This window comes from Coffea arabica, chromosome 3e (assembly GCF_036785885.1).
Source record: "Coffea arabica cultivar ET-39 chromosome 3e, Coffea Arabica ET-39 HiFi, whole genome shotgun sequence".
In the NCBI taxonomy this organism is placed as follows: Eukaryota; Viridiplantae; Streptophyta; class Magnoliopsida; order Gentianales; family Rubiaceae; genus Coffea; species Coffea arabica.
The window spans coordinates 7,471,854-7,491,721 of NC_092315.1; the positions used below are offsets into that span (position 1 = coordinate 7,471,854).

Consider the following 19,868-nt stretch of genomic DNA (forward strand, 5'->3'; position numbering starts at 1 on the left):
TCTCAATAAAACTTAACTCCAGGCTTTCATTAGGACTCAAATCACCGGCTTTAAGGACTTTTTTGGTCTCCCATGGGAACAATTCTAAAAGTTTTGGTGTGTCTGATCTTTTCTCAATCACCTCACTAGAATTTTGGCTATCCATTTTCCTCCTCTTCCTCTTTCGTTTTGAGGAAATGGTAGAAAAGAGCTTGTTCTATGATAAAACTTCCTAAGAGAGATCTGTAGAAAATGGTAGGAAAAATGTTTCGCAAAATTGATATAGATGTGAGTAAGGATTCTGCAAGTTTCTTTTATGCTAGAGAGAGTTGGATAAGGATATAGGTTTGGATCCTAAAAAGACAATAGCTATTACTATATTACTTTTGACATCTTTTTGCTTGTATCATCTAAAAGAAATTTGTAGGAAAACGTTGGAAATGTGTTTCAAAAAATTAGTACAAATACGAGTAACAGGCTTGGAAATCAGTTTTATATTACAAAGAATTCGATAAGGTTACATGTTTGGAGTGTAAAAAGACAAATAGTTATTCTTATGTTAGTTTTGACTTCTTTTTCCTTATATTATCCAGGTATATTTATTACATTTCTAACTATATGTGAAGATAGAAAACAATTAATTAAGAATTATTCATCATACCTATCCACCTTCCAGTATATTAATTTGATATTGAATAAATCATTGCATCTTTAATTAAGCTGCATCTATAATGCATATCATATATTGCAAAGATGTTGAAAATTGTAAAAAAAAATATATAACTAACATTGGAAAAAGTAAAAAAGAAAAGTTTACACAACCATCTTTTGTTGGTTTTCATTGGTTCTTGGTTCAACTAGCGTTTTGAAAAAGTCACATAAATGCTGTCTCATATATCTTATCCTTGATAAATACAAAAGATTAACTTATTCCTTGCCCTTGGATAACAACCTTACCGATTCTTAATTAAATTGATCGAATATGCTCTTCTCTTTTCTTCTTTCTTCCTCCATCTCTCCTCTTTTCTCTGTGGTCAAAATTAATCTAATAATTAGAATTGATACAAATGCAAGTAAGAATACTAGAAGTGGATTTTACACTAGGGAGAGTTGGATAAGGATACAAGTTTGGAATCTAAAAAGACGAAGAGTTATTCATTTTATTGTTATGTTATTTTAGACTTTGACTTCTTTTTACTTGTATTATCTGGGTACATTTATTATTTTTGTAACTATAAGTGAAATGGGAAACAAGTAATCAAGAATTATGCATCATAGTTAACCACTTTCCAATAAATGAATTTGACATTGAATATGTCATTGCATTAATAATTCAGTTGCAAGGAAAATAAAATTGGAAAAAACAAAGTCTTGTTTATCTAAGTTTTTGAAATATTAATTTAAGTTTGTTATTGAGTCATTTCTTTAAAAGTCAAGATGTGATGGATAGTATTGGATCTATTACATATTTTCTAATTAGTCTCTTTTTTCAAGTGTCAAAGATAATAAATAGAAAATATTATGATTTGACAATTATAGTTCTTCGCTTTGAAAATTTGTGAACTAAGATTTTTTTGGATATATATAATTTAGGAAAAAAGTATAATTTTGGATTATTCAATATAAAGTTCACATGCTTAACTTTTCTGCAATATATACCTTCTTTTTTGAACGTTGAATAGAACATTTTGTGCAAAATTTATTAAGATGATATTTAAAATAATTTCAAATTTGTACTATTTATATAAATTTAATAATACAAAATGGCTTCTTACTAATTTTCTTGTTGACATTTTATCATGAAAGAACTAAAATATTATTAAGATAGTATTCACCCTACGTACGTATCGATATCAACATTTTATTATATAATTGGCCTTTTAAGAATGTCGTACTATTCTAGTGATTTCTATGATATATTTAGTCCATCTTTTTTGGCTAAACATAATTTTATCCTTAATTTACTGCTATATTTTACAATTTTGATTTATTAAGTAGATAGAAAAACTCCACTACCTCTAATTCCAAAATGTTGTAGCCAGTCTAAATTGATCTTAAGGTACATTTGGCCCAGGTTAATATAACCTTTATTAAACTATTTTTACTAGGCTTGTCAATACAAATTTTTGAGTTTTACAATAGAGCTATTAGAATTGTAGGTCGAGAGCCTATATTGAAATCTAGTTATTTAAATTGTATATGTGAGACAAAAAGGAAAAACCACCTAACTATTTGCAGGAAACTTTAATTAATTCAGAAACTAAACTTCCTATTTTCAAAAATTTCCTTAAACATGTTGCTGCCAATAATGAAACTTTTTTTCTCTTTGACACGCCTATGTAACTTATGCAAATAATGAAAAAAAAAGGAGAAAATTTATAGCTCATCATTGAAAATATAAACTAATGTTCCAACTTTCTTAAATTGACCTAAAATATTGTTGGCTTTTTCTTGTAATCCTAAATGTTAGTTTGCTTTAAACAAATATTATCCTGTGAGTGCAAACCCTATTATGAAAATTAATAACTTTAATAACATTAGAGTTACCTGCTAATATTTTTTTTGCCTACTAATACTTCATCATATTAGAGCTTAACTGGTTAATTTTTTTATAAACATGTCTTCACATCAATTGGTAGAACTTCAAATTATTCGGGAGCCTAGCATATTAAACCTTAGTGAGTATGCAAATTTAAAAGATTAAACTTTTTTTAAAAAAAATTATAAATAGTTCACTGGTTATAATTACTTAGATACTTTAAAAGAGTGAAAATTATGATCTAAATTTTGTAATTATACATAAGTTATAAACTCTATTTCTTTATCATGAATACCTAAGAACAACTTACATATAATAAGAATATATTCTTTTTAGTTATAGTAAACTATATTCGTTTTACTAAACTTGTTAATACTTCACTTTCATACTCTTAAAATGTTAACATTTATTGAAAAATATAGCATATTTATCTCAGTTATACACCAATAAATTTGAAAATTGGAATACTATTTTTGTTCTTAATTTGCATCCGCTATACTAATGGTACCAGAATAGTAAAATTTAGATGCAAAATTCAAATCCAATATTTCGACATGCAGCCATTGAGCTATTGCATTAGAATGTGTAGATATATTTTTCTTTGTATGTGTAATCTATAACTATGTATACTAACAATTTACTTTGTAGATCATCCATTTTCTTAATAGTATTTTAAATGAGCATTAATGTGATAGACATCTTCACAGACCAAGAACTACAAGATCACCGCTTTCATTCTGGGGTAATGGAGGGATCGTATCATTTGAGTGGGCACGAATTGTCCTTGTAAATCTTATTTTCTTTTTAACTTTCAAAGTATCATAGCAATGGCTACTTTTTCATACTATTCCATGCATATATTGACACTGATAAGTTCATATCAAACTCCATCATGTGATTTTTCATGTAGTATTTAAGATTTTGTGATTAATTTGGTATAAATGAATTTAGTTAACAATAGGTTAACAATCTATTTTCTAGTTTGTTATTGTATGCATTTAACAAAATAAGTTAGTTCAGTGGTAAGTTGAACTTCTTACTCGTCTATCCACAAAAAACTATGCAACTATAGAAGAGAGAAAGCATGTTATGACAAAGATGAATATAGACATCAAAAAAGAGGTTATCATCTAAGGGGAACGTAAGAAACTTGTCTGCAACCCACAACTACAAACCGCCTTTAGAAGGCTAAAGTTCATAAATTGATAAAAATTATGTTATGCATATTTGATATAGTTTATCTAGATCAAATGAAAAAATAAGGTCCAACATGTAATTGAAAATACAAAATTGAAGGGTTGATGAGATTTTATCCCAGTACATTCCAATTATTTTGCCTTCTCTTAGATGTCATCTTGTCATAATTTTTGAGAGCCAACATGTTTTCAAATATATGAATTTAATACCCACTTCAAGACTAGGTCTTGCTCCATATAAGTATCGTAGAGTATTATGTGAACTCTTTAGAAACTTTTATGTTTATGCATAAAAATTTTTATTCGAACTAACATATTTAATGGGAATAACAATTGAGATAGGGTATAGGGTGTATGTTTATCCTAGGGCATCTAGATAACAATAAAAATTTAGAGTTTAGGAGATAAAGAGCAATTTATTGTATGGTTAAGAACTTTGAATTTGAGCACCTTTTATTTGTCCATTTCCCTTCTACTCTAATCACTTCTCCAATGATATGTCATATATGACTAACAGTTCATATATGTGGTAGGGGCGGTGCAAGGCAGTTCATATATGTGGAGGCGCTTGCTCTAAGTTCGTGAGATGGCGGAGCAAAATCTTTGGTGGGAGTTGCGGTCGGGGCAGTGTAATTTCTGGTTTGACAATTGGATGGGGTCTGGTCCTCTGTGTCAACAGTTACAAAGTGTTTCTGATCACTTAGTTAGGGATTTCGTATTGAATGGAAGGTGGAATCAACAGTTGCTGCGGCTTTGGGTTCCCGAGGACATAGTTGCAGAGATAGTTACCAAAGCTGCCCCAGTGGGGTCCGCGGACAATCGTGCGGTGTGGGCCTTGACGGAGTCAGGGGATTTTTCCATTGCTTCCACATACATGCTGCTTGGTGGCCAGACCACCTCTTCTTTCATGTTTGATAGGGTTTGGCACCCTGTAATCCCAATCAAGATATCATTCTTCATGGTAAGATTGCTGCGGGATCGGTTACCGATGGCGTCGTCACTAGGAAGATTGTAGGTATATGGCCCATCCAAATGTTTTTGCTGCTTGGCCTCGCAGTCTGAATCGTTGGAGCATGTTTTTGCGGAAGGTGAGTTAGCTCAATTTCTGTGGGCCTTTTTTGGGAATGGCGCTGGAGTGAGTTATAAAGGAGTAGGGGTGCGGTTGCGTTTGGCGGCTTGGTGGTGTCAACCGGTTCGGCACTCTCGTATGGAGTCATTACACAAGGTTTTGCCTTGCATTATTTGCTGGCATATTTGGTTGGCACGAAATCTTGCAATTTTTGAAGGACAACTCCTGCGTCGTCAGACCATTTGTGATCGTATCCTGGCGGATGTCGTGGGGCTATTTTCCAGGAAGTTTGCAGGTGAGTTTACTGGGGTTGGTTCTTGGCCGGTAGTCTATTCCAACATCTCTGGGTGGAGGCCGCGGTATTCCCATAGAGTGGTTTGTTGGGAGTTTCCAGCCCAGGGGGTCATCAAGTTAAATACGGATGGGTGCTCGCTTGGCAACCCGGGCGTTAGTGGCGGGGGTGGTGTGCTTAGGGATTCGTCTGGTGCTTTCGTGTTTGGTTTCTCTGTTCCGTTTGGGGAACTGACATGTCTTCAAGCGGGGGTCAAGGCTTTGGTGTTTGGGGTGCAACAATGCCGTCTTCGGGGATTTTCGCGTATTCGGGTGGAGGTGGACTCTCTTGTGTTAGTCAATCTACTGGTAAGAAAATTGAGGAGTCCGTGGTTAGTTTGGTCGGATCTAGATGCGTTAGAGGCAATCCAGGGATTGGAGTGGACGGTTGGGCATTGTTATCGGGAGGCGAACCAGGTGGCGGATGCTTTAGCCAAGGTTGGGGCACAGTCTGAGGGTATTATCTTGTATATGTCACAATCTGAGTTGCCAAGATTGGCAAGGGGGGCCTTAGGTTTAGATAGGTCGCAGACTCCTGCTATTCGCGTTCGAGCTGTTTGTCACTAAAGCTTGTGTACTTTTGTTTTCTTGTCTTTAATAAAATCTTAACTTTGTGAAAAAAAAAAAAAGACTAACAGTTTTAGAGGACTAGTAAATTTGCAAAATTTATATTCGTTGAGACTTATCCTTAGAATTCTACTTCTTACATTGATCAAATAGGTTGAATTACATAAGTTTCCATAGTAACTAATAGAGCAGATGTAATATAGTTCGTTCTCATTATATTACTCATACACGCATAAACTTTATTCTATTCTTTTTAACTTTTTACCATTCAAACTAAAGACTAGATCATATACCTTGTGTCACTATGATCATCATAGGCACTGACTTCCATGATAGTCAAATAATCAAGTTAAACAACTCGTATAATATGAGGATTTGAAGAACCTTAAATGCATGCATAAAGGTTAAATAAAAGAAAATTTTGCCCCGTTCTTTTATTAATAAGTAACTGAGGTACAAGAAGGAAGCCGGGTGACATCTAGGAGAAGGGAGAAAGTTAATATGGTTGCTTTTTAGCCTAATTACAGATATTACGAAAGTCAAAGAAGAGTTAAAATTTACATATTTGAACCTAGTCACTGTCCAAAATGGAAAAACGAAGATTCGATGACTTGTTATTTATTTTATTCTTATGTTACTTTTGACTTCATTTTACTTGTATTATCTAGGTATATTTATTACTTTTCTAACTATATGTGAAGATGGGAAACAAGTGATCATGATCATTCGTTATGGCTATCCACTTTCCAATATATGAATTTGACATTAAATACATGGTTGCATCTTTAATTCAACCGCAAGGAAAACAAGATTGAAAAGAAAAACTAAAATCTAGTTTATCTAATTTTGTGAAATATTAGTTTAATTTTGCTAATGAGTCATTTCTTTAAAAAGTTAGGGTATGGAAAATGTTGTTGGATTCATGACGCATTTCCTAATTAGTCATCTCTTTTCAAGTATCAAGAATAGCAAAAAGAAAATATTGCGATTTACACTTTTCAATTGTAGTTCTTCGATTTGAAAATTTGAAAATTGGGCTTTCTTCCACACACACACACACACATATATATATTTTATGAAAGTGTGTAATTTTATATTATTTAATATAAATTTCATTTGCTTAAATTTTCTACATGTTAAACATAACATATTGTACAAAAATTATTAAGATGATGTTTATAATATTCCAAACTAATATTCTCTTCATTAATTTGATAACCAAGAATGTTTTCTTACTAATTTTCCAGATGACTTTTTTTATGAAGGAACTAAAACATTATTAAGGCGTTATTCATCCTATATGCTGATATCAATATTTTATTACATAAATGCTCAATTAAATGCAAACTTACTATATATGCCATATTACAACGATTCAGTGCTTAGTCTTTCGATATTATTGCACATTGCAAGCTTCAAATGTTAATGAAATTCATCCCAAACTCGAAATTAGTGCCATCTGTTTGTTAAACCTTTGATACCATAAGATGATTAAGATTTATAATTATTTCAAGTTTTCCGTTGTTTTGGTTAATAAATGTTAGAATATGACTATGTGTCATCACTTTATTTTTGTTTAACAAAGTTTAGAACAATAATATCTATCTTTTATAAAGTGATAAGAAAATTTCATCACTAGGTAGGTCGTTTATGAACTAAAGTACGATGGACACAACTCAAATTATTTCATGTGGCAAATATCGACAATTTACGCTATAATAGATTAATAAGTTTTCCATCACTATAGAGCATACATGGTAAGAATACTTGAAGGATCAACGAGCATTCTTAAAAGGTCAAACTAATAATAATGTTGAATGTGAATATTGTGATTCAAGCAAATCTATGGCTTTCTATCTAACATTCATTAGTAGTTTCATGACAAATAAATGGAAATAGAAACAAGAATTTAGACATTTCACAACTTTTTTCATACAACTCATGAGATATTTCATTACAAAATAATATATCTGCCACTTGGATATTAGCCTATGATCAAAACATTGTTTAGGCAGATCTATTAACTGATAAAAATACTATTTGGTATCACACTTTCAATATCAATTAGTTGTCCAAGATCGATAAACGAAGGATTCTTGACTTATTGTGCCAATACATTCCGATGGTCATACCCACGGTTAAATTTCTATTTGCCACAAACTCCAGTAATGCATAACCATGTATCATATATCTTTCACGATCAGACCATTTCTTGAAAAATAGTGGATACTCAGTTTGAGTATCCATATCAAGCATCAGAAGAGGAACCTGCTCCCCACGAAGTATACGCTGTTTATCCTCGAAATTCCAGTGCGTAAGAAGGTGCTCTCTCACTTGCATAGCATTTAATTCAATGCCAAATTGAAGTTCCAGATCTTGGGGTGTGATCTCTTTTATAATTTCCCATGGGAATAAATACAGGAGTTGTGGGCTACGATCATTTTTCTCCACAACTTCAAATTCATAAAGGCGAAAGTCGAGATTATGATGCCTATTGCTTTCATCCTCTCGCTCTTTTGTTTCCAAAAAATGATAATAAACTTCTTTCCCTGTCATTTGAAAATGGAGGATGGAAATACTACTTTTTCCTCTTAGGACTGAATTTTGTTTATGCAGAGAAAATTGAAAGAAGTATGCTGCTTTTATAATGTGTTAGAGTGATGAAGTCCATTAAGATTGTGATAATATGACTCCAAAATAAATAAGCCATTAATTTTGTGTAGGCACAAATGAAATTCTATTTCGCTTTTATTTCTTTCCCATATAAGCCTATCACCTTAACAACCATTTCAAAGAAGAAAATGACCAAAATCAAATAAGCATTGATTGTAGAGAATAAGGAGTCTATATGTCTTTAATAGTGTCTTTAATAGACTAATCTTTAAGTATGTGGATCTTCAAGTTAAATGGAAAGATAGAATAATAGGTGGTTCATCATTTGTACGCCTTTTCTTTGAGGCAAACACAAGTAAATCTTGTGACATTTTTATATTATTTATTTCAATTCCTTTCTTTAGACTTTTATGTGTAACCATTTTCAAAAGCAAAACCAAGTTAACTTAAGCTGCACTATTTCTATAAATATACCCATTTCACCATATAAATGGAGCAAAAAATGTAAATTACACATCTATCTAGCTAGATGCTTCCTTATATTGTATTGAACAATTGTTAAGATTGTTTTATCATAATGTTATTCCTTATGATTTCTAATCAGCTGTACTACTTTTGTTAAAATAATTTTGTGCTTTTATTTTTCTTCAATCACTTGTACTTGAAAATCAAGTTTGAATTCAAAGATGGTTACATGCAAATATGTTTGACAGTCAAACACTAACACTAGCTTGTGTCCTTATATTTATCATATATATGCTTCAATCATAAAGACTATAATTTCTTAGTTACAAAATAATGTTATCAAAGTCATATATAAAAATTCTATCTTTTCCCCATATCACAATTAGGTCCAAAATTTATTTTATATCATGTGGAAAAGTACTAGCTTGAGTAAAATTACTTAATGACTCATACATCTAGATAGTTATTATTAATATTTTCAAAAAAACCTTATTCAATATTCATAGTCTTTGATTCAAAAACAAACTAATAGTTGAACTACATAACTATATATGAACAACAAGTTCATCGTCTTTAGAATTTAAATCGTTGTTTTTGTAAGCATGTTCAACCTACTAATTTTTTGAATATAAATGTCAATATTTGTCTTTCATATAATAAGATATAATTGTACTTCTAAAAATTAAATTTTTTGTTTTTGTAAAAAGAGGCAAACAAATGTTTTTTCCTTCAAGGTCTATAATAGTCAAATTGAGATTGTTTTCAATTATGCAGGGAAAGCATTGATTTTTACTTACGTGTGCCTTCTCAAATCCCACCATACTCATTTTTTAAATCTAGTATTTGATGTTTTCTTTCAGAACTGTAAAGAAATATTTTGTCCCAATTTACTTTTGAATGGTAGATGCAATTTGTAATCTTTTTATTTTTCTTAGCAAAGATAAACAAATCTAAAATGTTATATAAGTATTAGTGTATATCGATACTCGAGTTGTAAGAGACTTTTCTTATTCAAGAACTTCATGGAAAAAATTGAAAAAAAATTCTTATTTATTTGCATAACATAAGTAAGTCCTTCCCCATAATTTTCATCATTTATTTGGGAAAAAGAATTATATCTTGTGCTCTTGTTAGTTGATTCTTCAATATTTAACTAAAAGTTTTTGCCACCCATAGATGGTTAAACTCACAACTCAAATAATTTATAAGGTAATTTGTAATTAGTTGTTTGATTTACAAATGGTTTTTCCTTTTCTTTTCTTTATATCTCAAAATAATCAAACAAATGTGAAGGAAAGAACCCCATCAAGTACACAAGATTAGGAAGAAAATCAACAATTCAGCAACTAATCTCCTAATTGAGCAGTAACCTATTGACAGTATTTTGGGAATATTTTAGTGTTGCATAAAAGTTTGAACCTTCTCATGAGATTGTAAAACCCCCACTAACTAGACATTAATCCCCCTTGCATCTTTAACAATTTGGTTGGCCACAAATACAGCAATACACTTATATTCCCACATAGCCATACATAATGAATATCTCTTTGAAAGTCATTCTTCTCACATAACTAACAAACAGAATCATGAGAGCAATTGTGAATCATCTATTGTGGGATGAGATTGAACAAAGTCTATCGAACCAGCTAGTTAATCACCAAGTTTTTACTTGGCATGGATCACAGAAACTATAAAGAAAAATAGATGGTTTCTTGAAATTACAACTCTATGATTTTTTGAAATTTTCAATACTCAATTCTGAAATACACAACATAGTGAACCTAATTTTTTAGTATAACTATCTAAAACGCCAATAGAGGACAAGACCTTGAGCCTAATGCATCATGATTAGATGGTTAAATTTTGAATGAAGACTAAGAAGAATTTGTGCTAATACTTCAACATTCATCATAGTTTTCCAACTTGAAAGTTCTATTGCTGTCAAAATTTTGACTTTTACATAATAGAAGATTAATTACTCCTCCCACCTAGGTTTTTCTTCCTTTTTTTCATTTTTTTTTATAAAATTTTACAATAGGAATTTATATCTTCATTATAAATATGTAAATAGTCGATCATCAAAAATAAGATGACATATTAGCCCAATAGAATTCTTGTAAAAGTTTTTACAAAAACTAAGTTTAATAATTCTTAATGGCTTAAATTGGTTGTAAGATCGACCTCAAATACTGTGACTTGCGCAGGGCTTTGGCTTTTTGACTTAGTATAAATAGAAGAATCAAAATTACATAAATAGATACAAAAACCTAAGTGGTTTCAATAAAAACTTTGTTCAGATGCAAAGTCAACAGATATTTCATTACAACATAACATTTTCCCTACCCTTGAAAAGAAAAAAGATCAAAGAAAAAAAAGGGAAACTACATTTAGACTTTGACTCCTCATTTTCCTTTCCAAACCCAAGAACAAAAGAAAAACAAAGAAAGAAAGAAACACCAGTTAGTCTTTCACTTTCCACTACTCAAATGAACTTCTCCAAAACCGATACACGAAAGGTTTGGGATTTCTTATCCCAATATAGTCCAATGGTCATTCCAAAAATCAAGTTTTTGTTAGTGACAAACTATTTAAGCCAACTTCCTATGATCAAATATATGTCACGATTTAGTCACTTTGTGAAGACCACTTGGTATTAGTTCTAGTGTCCAAATCAAGCATTTGGATAGGGATTTTTTAATCCATTGATCATATGGTTTTTGGTTTCACTATCCTAGTGCATGAGAAGGAATTCTTTCACTTGTTTAGGATTTAACTCCAATCCAATTTGGCACTCTAGGTCGTGGGTTGTGATTGCTTTTTTGATTCGCAATGGGAATAGGTATAGGAATTGTAGAGAATAGTTGTTTCTCTCCAGATGTTCCCATTGGGCATGGCCAAGTTGAGGACCACTTCTTCGATTTTCTTCCACTTTCTCTTTTGTTTCCATAAAATGGTAAAATATTTCTTTCACCATTTTCAGAAAATAATTTCTTCTCTCAATTTTTTCTTTTTATTTTTCTTTTTGCTTTGGGAAGATTTGGAGCAAATAATAGAGTAAGGATAGCTATTTTTATGCTGTACTAAGGGGTGTGATGCCTTGATAGACTTTGAAAATTTGACTCAAACATCAATGAACCATTAAACTGTTTGGTAGGCATTGATGAAAATCCATTTAACATTTATTTCTTTTCCATATAAGGGTATTGCATTTGTAACAACCATGGATGGAAATCTGTTTTACATTTATTTCTTTTCCATATAAGCCTATTGCATTTATAACAACCATTTGTAAAAGAGATATAGCCAAAGAAACTTTTTTCTAGTCAAAGAACCATTGATTGTTAAACATGTGTTATTTTTACATGATTAACAAGTTATTTTTCAAATAAATTTTTCTTCAAGTCAATTGCAAGATAGAGTTGAAAAACTGGTTCATCACTTTTTTCCTTCCTTTAGGATAAAAACAAGCAAACTAAACTTTTATGATACTTTTTCTTTATATTTTGTTTAACTTTATGCAACCTTCTTTTTTTTTAATTGAATACCATATTAGGCGCTACAAGTTTACTTTAGTTCTATTATTTTCATCTTTATTTGACTTTCAAGATACGAACATAATAAACTACAATGTTCATCTATCGAGTGCATTGATAATTTCCTTATATTTACTATGTCACGATAATGTTAAGGTAGTTTTATCCTAATATTATAACTTTCAAAACACTAGGGTAATTGCTATGTTTTCAAATCAAAATCCAAACTTTCATATTGAGAATTTATGTCATAATCCAATTTGCTATTTCTGTTATTAATATTTAAAAGATTGTCATTAGTTTTGTACAACTTATTAGGTTTCACAATTCTTGTTCTTTATTGATTGTCAGAATAGTGCTACAAAATAAGTATTTTAAACACAAATTAATGAACTTCTTCGTCGTTCACTAAAACCATAAAATTTAGTAAGAGATAAAGCATGGTATCACAAGGATGGAAGTGTATGTCAAAAATGAAGTAGTTTTTCTCTAAAAGAGAATGAAAAGGTTTTCTACAAACTAACTCCCACAAAAAAAACCACAAAACCTCTTAAGGATGAGGCTAAAGTTTGCTATTCTTCGAAATAAGTTCATGCATAACTATAGAATTCTTCTTCATGTGGACGAAATGTTAAGTTAAAACATTATAGAAGTTGTATCAAATAAAAGTAGAGCAATTACTTGATGCAATAATAGTACATCATTGTTTATCAATCAAAGCAACAACTCCAATAGAAACATTTTCCGGATTTCTAGCTTTATGCATGTTTCTTGATTTTGTAGGATTATACTTATATTAAGTTCACATTCCAAATCTGGTTTTAGCCTAAGTCATAAATAGTATACACACAAACATGCATAAGATAGTAATCTATAATATGATCTTCGAAATTCATATCCTGAAAAATATGTATATACACAAGATGAAATGCAAATTCACTATGAGGAAAGTCTACAAATAATGTACAAGTACCTAAAAGATTGCAGATGGTGTTGGGTCCATGATATATTTCCTAATTAGTCATCTTTTCTCAAGTATCAAAGATAGCAAAGAGAAAATATTATGATATGAACTTTTCAATTATAGTTCTTCGCTCTGAAAATTATAGTTTCTCGCTCTAAAAATTTGTAAACTAGACTTTCTTAGATATATAATTATGAAAGAGTATAATTTTGGATTATTTAATATAAATTTCATTTGCTTGACTTTTCTGCACATTGAACATAACATATTGTATAAAAATTATTAAGATGATATTTATAATAATTCAAACTTGTACTCTCTTCATTAATTTAATTATAAAAAACGCCTTCTTACTAATTTTCCAGATGACTTTTCATTGTGAAGGAACTAAAATATTATTATTAAGGCATTATTCACCCTACATATTGATATCAACATTTTATTATGTGATTGACCTTTAAACAATGTCATACCTTTTTAGTGGATTTTTTTAATGTATATAGTCCCCTTTTTTTGCCAAAGATAATTTTATCCTTAATTTACCACTATACTTTATAAATTTTAGTTATTAAGTAGAAAAAAAGAAACTCCACTACATCTATTTTCAATGTTGTAGGCAACCTAAAATTAACCTTAAGGTACATTTGGACTTGGTTAATTTAACCTTTATTAAATTGTGTTCACTCGAACTATCAATAAAAACGCTTGAGTTTAGTATTTGAATCCAATTATTTAATCTTTATGTGAAACAAAAAAAAAAAGAAAATATCACATAAGTATTTACAGGAAATTCGTTCAAAAACTAAACATTCCATCTTTTCAATTTTTCTCAAATGTGTTGTTTCCTTTTATGAGTTATTGAGAATGCATTGCTTGCCATTTTACCACTAATACATATAGTAACTATCATCAAATTCTTTTTTTTTTTGGGTCAATGTAATGTTAAAACTAATTTGATATCTCTAGGGGACTATCTCATCTTTAGCTTCATACTCCTACGATAATGAAACCTTTATTTAATTTGTATAATTTTTTTACTTCAATAAACCTCTATGGTGAACAAGTTCTTAAATGCAAACATTCTATTTATGCCATATTACAATGATTCATTGCTTAATCTTTCAAAATTATTGCACATTATAGAATGTTAATAAAGTTCATCCCAAACTCAAAATTATTTACTGTCATCAGTTTATTAAAGTTTTGATACCATAAGATGATTGAGATCTATAATTACTTTAACTTTTTCCCTTTTATGGTTAATAAACATTAGAATAAGACTACATGTCATCATTTTATTTTTGCATAACAAAGTTTAGAACAAGAATATCTATCTTTTATAAAATGATAAGAAATTTTGCATCACTAAGTAGATTGTTGGTGAACTAAAGTACGATGAACACAACTCAAATTACTTCATGTAGCAAATATCGACAGTTTACACCATAATAGATTAATAAGCTTTCCATCACTATAGAGCATATATGGTAAGAATACTTGAAAGATCAATGAGCATTCTTAAAAGTTCAAACTAATAATAATGTTGTTTGTGAATATTGTGACTCAAGCTAATCTATGGCTTTCTAGCTAACATTCGTTAGCAGTATCATGACAAATAAATGGATATAGAAACAAAAATTTAGATGTTTTACAACTTTTTGCATACAACTCATGAGATATTTTATTACAGAATAATATATTTGTCACTTGCATATTAGTTTGTGGTCAAATATTGTTTGGGCAAATTTATAGATTAATAAAATACTATTTGGCGTCACACTTTCAATATCAATTAGTTATCCAAGATCGATAGACCAAGAATTCTTGACTTATTGTGCTAATATATTCCAATGATCATACCCACAGTTAAATTTCTATTGGCCATAAAACTCCATTAACCCATCACCATGTATCATGTATTTTTCACGATCAGACTATTTCTTGAAAAATAGTGGATACTCAATTTTCGTGTCCAAATCAAGGATCAGAAGAGGAACTTGTTCTCCATGAAATATACGTTATTTAGTCTCAAAATTCTAGTGTGTTAGAAGGTGCTCTTTAACTTGTCCGGCGTTTAATTCAATGCCAAATTGAGATTCCAGGTTTTGGGGTGTGATCGCTTTGTAATTTCCTTTGGAAATAAATACAAGAGTTGTGAGGTACGATCATTTTCTTCAACAACTTCAAATTCATAAAGGTGAAAGTCAAGACTATGATACCTATTGTTTTCATCCTCTCACTCTTTTGTTTCTAGAAAATGGTAATAGACATCTTTCCCCATCGTTTGAAAATAGAGGATGGATATACTACTTTTTTCTTCTTTGGGCTGAATTTTGTTTATGGACAAAAAATTGAAGTAAGTCTGCTCCCTTTATATTGTACTAGGATAGTAAAATCCATTAAGAGATTGTAATAATATGACTCTAAAATAAATAAGCCATTAATTTCGTCTAGGTGCAAATGGATTTTTTTTTTTTTTTGCTTTTTATTTCTTTTCCATATAAGCCTTTTTTTTTTTTTTAAAACAAACGATACCAATTTTATATATATTAACACTTGAAATTACAAGAGTTAATTACAAAACGGGGTAACTAACCCCATATCTTTCCTAGCTAGTTCTGATAACCAAGATGAGAATGATCCCTCCCATTCAATTATCCTAACGGACTTAACTGCAAATTGATCCAAAGCATGGCTACAAGTATTAGCAGTCCTGGGAATAAACAAAAACACACAACAGTCAAAGTTCTTCTTCAAGTCTTCAATGTCATCCAGGATCGTTTGCAGCTTACAATCCTGTCTATTGCTTGAGTTGATTAGGCTTACCACACATTTGCAATCAGATTGGACCTCTATTGTAGTCCATCCTGCATTTGTGGCCATTTCCAACGCACTCCTTATTGCCATTGCTTCCTCGATTGCTGGTACTCCTCTCCTCCGTGTCCCGATGCCTTTAGCTTTCACTATCTTTCCACGCCAATTCCGCGCAATGATCCCCAGGCCTGTCCGGACCATCTTAGCTGAGAATGCCGCATCCGTGTTTATCCTTATCACCCCTTCTTTAGGTGGTTCCCATTTCTGTTTTGATTGCCCATTCTCCTCTGCTGGTGTAGCTGGTCTTCCATTGGTTTCATTGCAAGCTTCATACTCAAGCCATTCACTGTGAGCTTTGTCGACAATCAGTTTTGCATTCCCCCTCTCAGCTTGGAAAGTCATTTTGTTTCTAGCCTTCCACACTTGCCATAAAATGCTAACCGTAAGCTGGATTCTGTCCAGGCCATGCGCCTCATTTGCTGATTGCATCACAGCAACCCACCAGTTCCAAAAGTTGCCTTGTAGTTCAGCTATCCCGTCCCATTTCACTGGAGCAAGTTTCCATACCACTTTGGCAGTTGGGCAAAAGAATAACATATGTTCAATGGTTTCAGCATTGTCACCACAGCAGGAACATATGTTACTTCCCTATCCTATCCTCTTAAAAAGTGTTTCATTTGCAGGCAAGGCATTTTGTAGGCATCTCCATAGGAAGTGTTTTAGTTTCAGCTTGATATTCAAACTCCACAGCCTTTTCCATACCGTATGTTTCCTAATTTCCCAACTCGTTTCAGGTTCATGTGCCGTTTTGCTCCTCATGTCGGCAACTGTCCCTTTTGCGACAGCATAGCCAGTCTTTACTGTGTAACTTCCAGATTGGCTATACTGCCAATAAAACCTGTCTATCCTGCCAAAAATACTAAGAGGGATGCTGGAGATGAGAGTGATGTCTTCACTCCTAAACCACAGCTGCAGGAGATCAGATTTCCACCTCCCATCCTCAATTAATTCATGGACATATACGAGTGGGCAGCTTGTTGGTCTTGGAGTTGATACACAACCATTGGTCGATCCAGGTCACTAATCCTCCCAAATCCTCACTGTTCTACCATCTCCCACCCGTTTCCATAGCCCTTGTTGCAATAACTTTCCCCCCTTGTGGATACTTTTCCAGCACCAAGAAGCCGTGGGCGGGGGTTGTGTTTCTATCCAGATTCCCTCTTTCATATAAGCCTATTACCTTGACAACTATTTCAAAAAAAAAAAAAGATCAAAAGGAAGCATTGATTGTTAAGAACAAGGAGTCTATACGTGTTTAACAGACTAATTTTCACATAAGTAGATCTGCAAGTTAAATGGAAAGATAGAATAACATGTGATTCATCGTTTTACGCCTTTTCTTTGGGGTAAACACAAGTAAATCTTGTGACACTTTTATATTGTACTAGGATGGTGAAATCCATTAATAAATCATAATAATATGACTCTAAAATAAATAAGCCATTAATTTTGTTTAAGTGCAAATGGAATTTGTTTTGCTTTTTATTTCTTTTTCATATAAGCCTATTACTTTAACAACTATTTCAAAAAAAAAAAAGATCAAAAGTAAGCATTAATTGTTAAAAACAAGGACTCTATACGTGTTTAACAGACTAATTTTCACATAAGTAGATCTGCAAGTTAAATGGAAAGATAGAATAACATGTGATTCATCATTTTACGCCTTTCCTTTAGGGTAAACACAATCAAATCTTGTGACATTTTTATATTATTTTTTTTGAATTTCTTTTTTAAAGTGGTGTGATTTGCATGTGAATATGATTCCCAAATCTAACAACTTTTAGGTACTAAAATTATTTCCAAAATTGTCAACTTTTCTTAAAATAATTTTGTGCTTTTCATTTTTCTTTAATTGATTGTATTTGAAAATCAAGTTTGAATTCAAAGATGGTCACATGTAAATCTAAAAGCTTCTTCCAAAGGTTTTTTTTAACCTTTTCCCGAAGTTGTTTGATAGTCAAACATTAACAGTAGCTTGTGTCTTTATATTTATCATATATGTGTTTAAATCATAAAGACTATAATTTCATATTTACAAAATTTACAAAATAATATCATCAAAGTCATAAATAAAAATTTTGTCTTCATCTCTTGTCACAAATAGTGCTTCCTAAATCCAAAATTTATTTTATATCACGTGAAAAAGTACTAACTTGAGTAAAATTACTTCATGAGTCATACATCTAGATAGTTATTATTAATATTTTAAAAAAAACCTTATTCAATATTCATAGCCTTTGATTAAAAAAATAACTATTAGTTGAACTACATAACTAAATATGATCAACATGTTCATCATCTCTAGAAATTAAACCATTGTTTTTATGAGCGTGTTCAACTTATTTTTGAATATAAATGTCAGTGTTTGTTTTTCATATAATAAGAAATACTTATATTTCTAAAAATTAACTTTTGTTGCTTTTGTAAAAAAGGCAAACTAATTTTTTTCCTTGCAGGTGAAAAAATATCTATGATGGTCAAGTGGAGATTGTTTTCAGTTATCGCAGTGAAGCATTGATTTTACCTTATGTATGCCTTCTCAAATCCCACCATACTCATTCTTGAAATCTAGTATTTGATGTTTTCTTTTAGAATTGTAAAGAAATATTTTGTCCCAATTTACTTTTGGATGGTAGATGCAATTTGTAATCTTTTTATTTTTCTTAATGAAAATGCACAAATCTAAAATGTAATATATGTATTAGTGTATATCGATACTCAAATTGTAAGATACTTGTCTTATTCAAGAACTTCCTAACTAGATTCTCAAATGGGTTCTTTCTCGCAAAGAAAAAGTCATTCAAAAAATTTAAAAAGTTCTTATTTATTTGCATAACATAAGTAAGTCCTTCCCCCTAATTTTCCTTATTTATTTCAAAAAAAAAATGATTCCCTAATGATTAACTAAAAGTTTTTGCCACCCATGGATGGTTAAACTCACAACTCAAACGATTTATAAGGTAATTTGTAATTAATTGTTTGATTTACAAATGGGATTTTTCTTTTTCTTTTCTTTATATTTCAAAATTATCAAACAAATGTGACTGAAAGAACCCTTATCAAGTACACAAGGAAAGAACCCTTATCAAGGAAGAAAATCCACAATTTAGCAACTAATCTCTTAATTGTACAGCAACCTATTGATGGGAATTTTTTACTGCTGCATAGAGGTTTGAAGCTTCTATGAGATATTAAAACCATCTCTAACCAAACATTAATTCCTTTGCATCTTTAACAAATTTTTCAGCCTCAAACACAGCAACACAGTTACATTCCCACATAGCCATACACAATGAATATCTCTTCGAAAGTCACTCTTCTCACATAACTAACAAATAGAATCATGAAAGCAATTGTGAATCATTCATTGTAAGATGAGATTGAACAAGGTCTATTGAAGTAGCTAATTAATCACCAAATTTTTACTTGACATGGATCATACAAGCTATAAAGAAAAACAGATAGTTTCTTGAAATCACGGCTCTATGATTTATTGGCTTTCTCAGTACTCAACTTTGACATGTACAATTAATGTAGTGAACCTAATTTTTTAGAATAATTGTCTAATATGCCAACAGAGGACAAAACCCTAAACCTAATGCGTCATGATTAGTGGGTTAAATTTTGAATCAAAACTAAGATGAAATTGTGCTAATACTTCAACATTCGTCATATTTTTCTGACCTGAAAGTTCTATTGCTATCAAAATTTTGACTTTTAGGTACTAGAAGATTAATTA

The 19,868-nt window shown here is 31.0% G+C and overlaps 2 protein-coding genes across 2 annotated transcripts; both read right to left on the reverse strand.

The window, feature by feature from the left end:
- Positions 1 to 7,744: 7,744 nt before the first annotated feature.
- Positions 7,745 to 8,236, reverse strand: LOC113737255 (B3 domain-containing protein At5g26805). The gene has a single exon (XM_027264508.1). It carries the CDS (start codon positions 8,234 to 8,236, stop codon positions 7,745 to 7,747), a length of 492 nt encoding a protein of 163 aa, XP_027120309.1.
- Positions 8,237 to 15,826: 7,590 nt separating this feature from the next.
- On the reverse strand, positions 15,827 to 16,666 carry LOC113737256 (uncharacterized). Its single transcript, XM_027264509.1, has one exon. The coding sequence runs from the start codon at positions 16,664 to 16,666 to the stop codon at positions 15,827 to 15,829; it is 840 nt and encodes a 279-aa protein (XP_027120310.1).
- Positions 16,667 to 19,868: the final 3,202 nt, after the last annotated feature.

Coding starts and splice junctions, on each gene's coding strand:
- LOC113737255 (XM_027264508.1), bottom strand. CDS start 8,236: ATGACAGGGAAAGAAGTTTATTATCATTTTTTGGAAACAAAAGAGCGA.
- LOC113737256 (XM_027264509.1), bottom strand. CDS start 16,666: ATGTTATTCTTTTGCCCAACTGCCAAAGTGGTATGGAAACTTGCTCCA.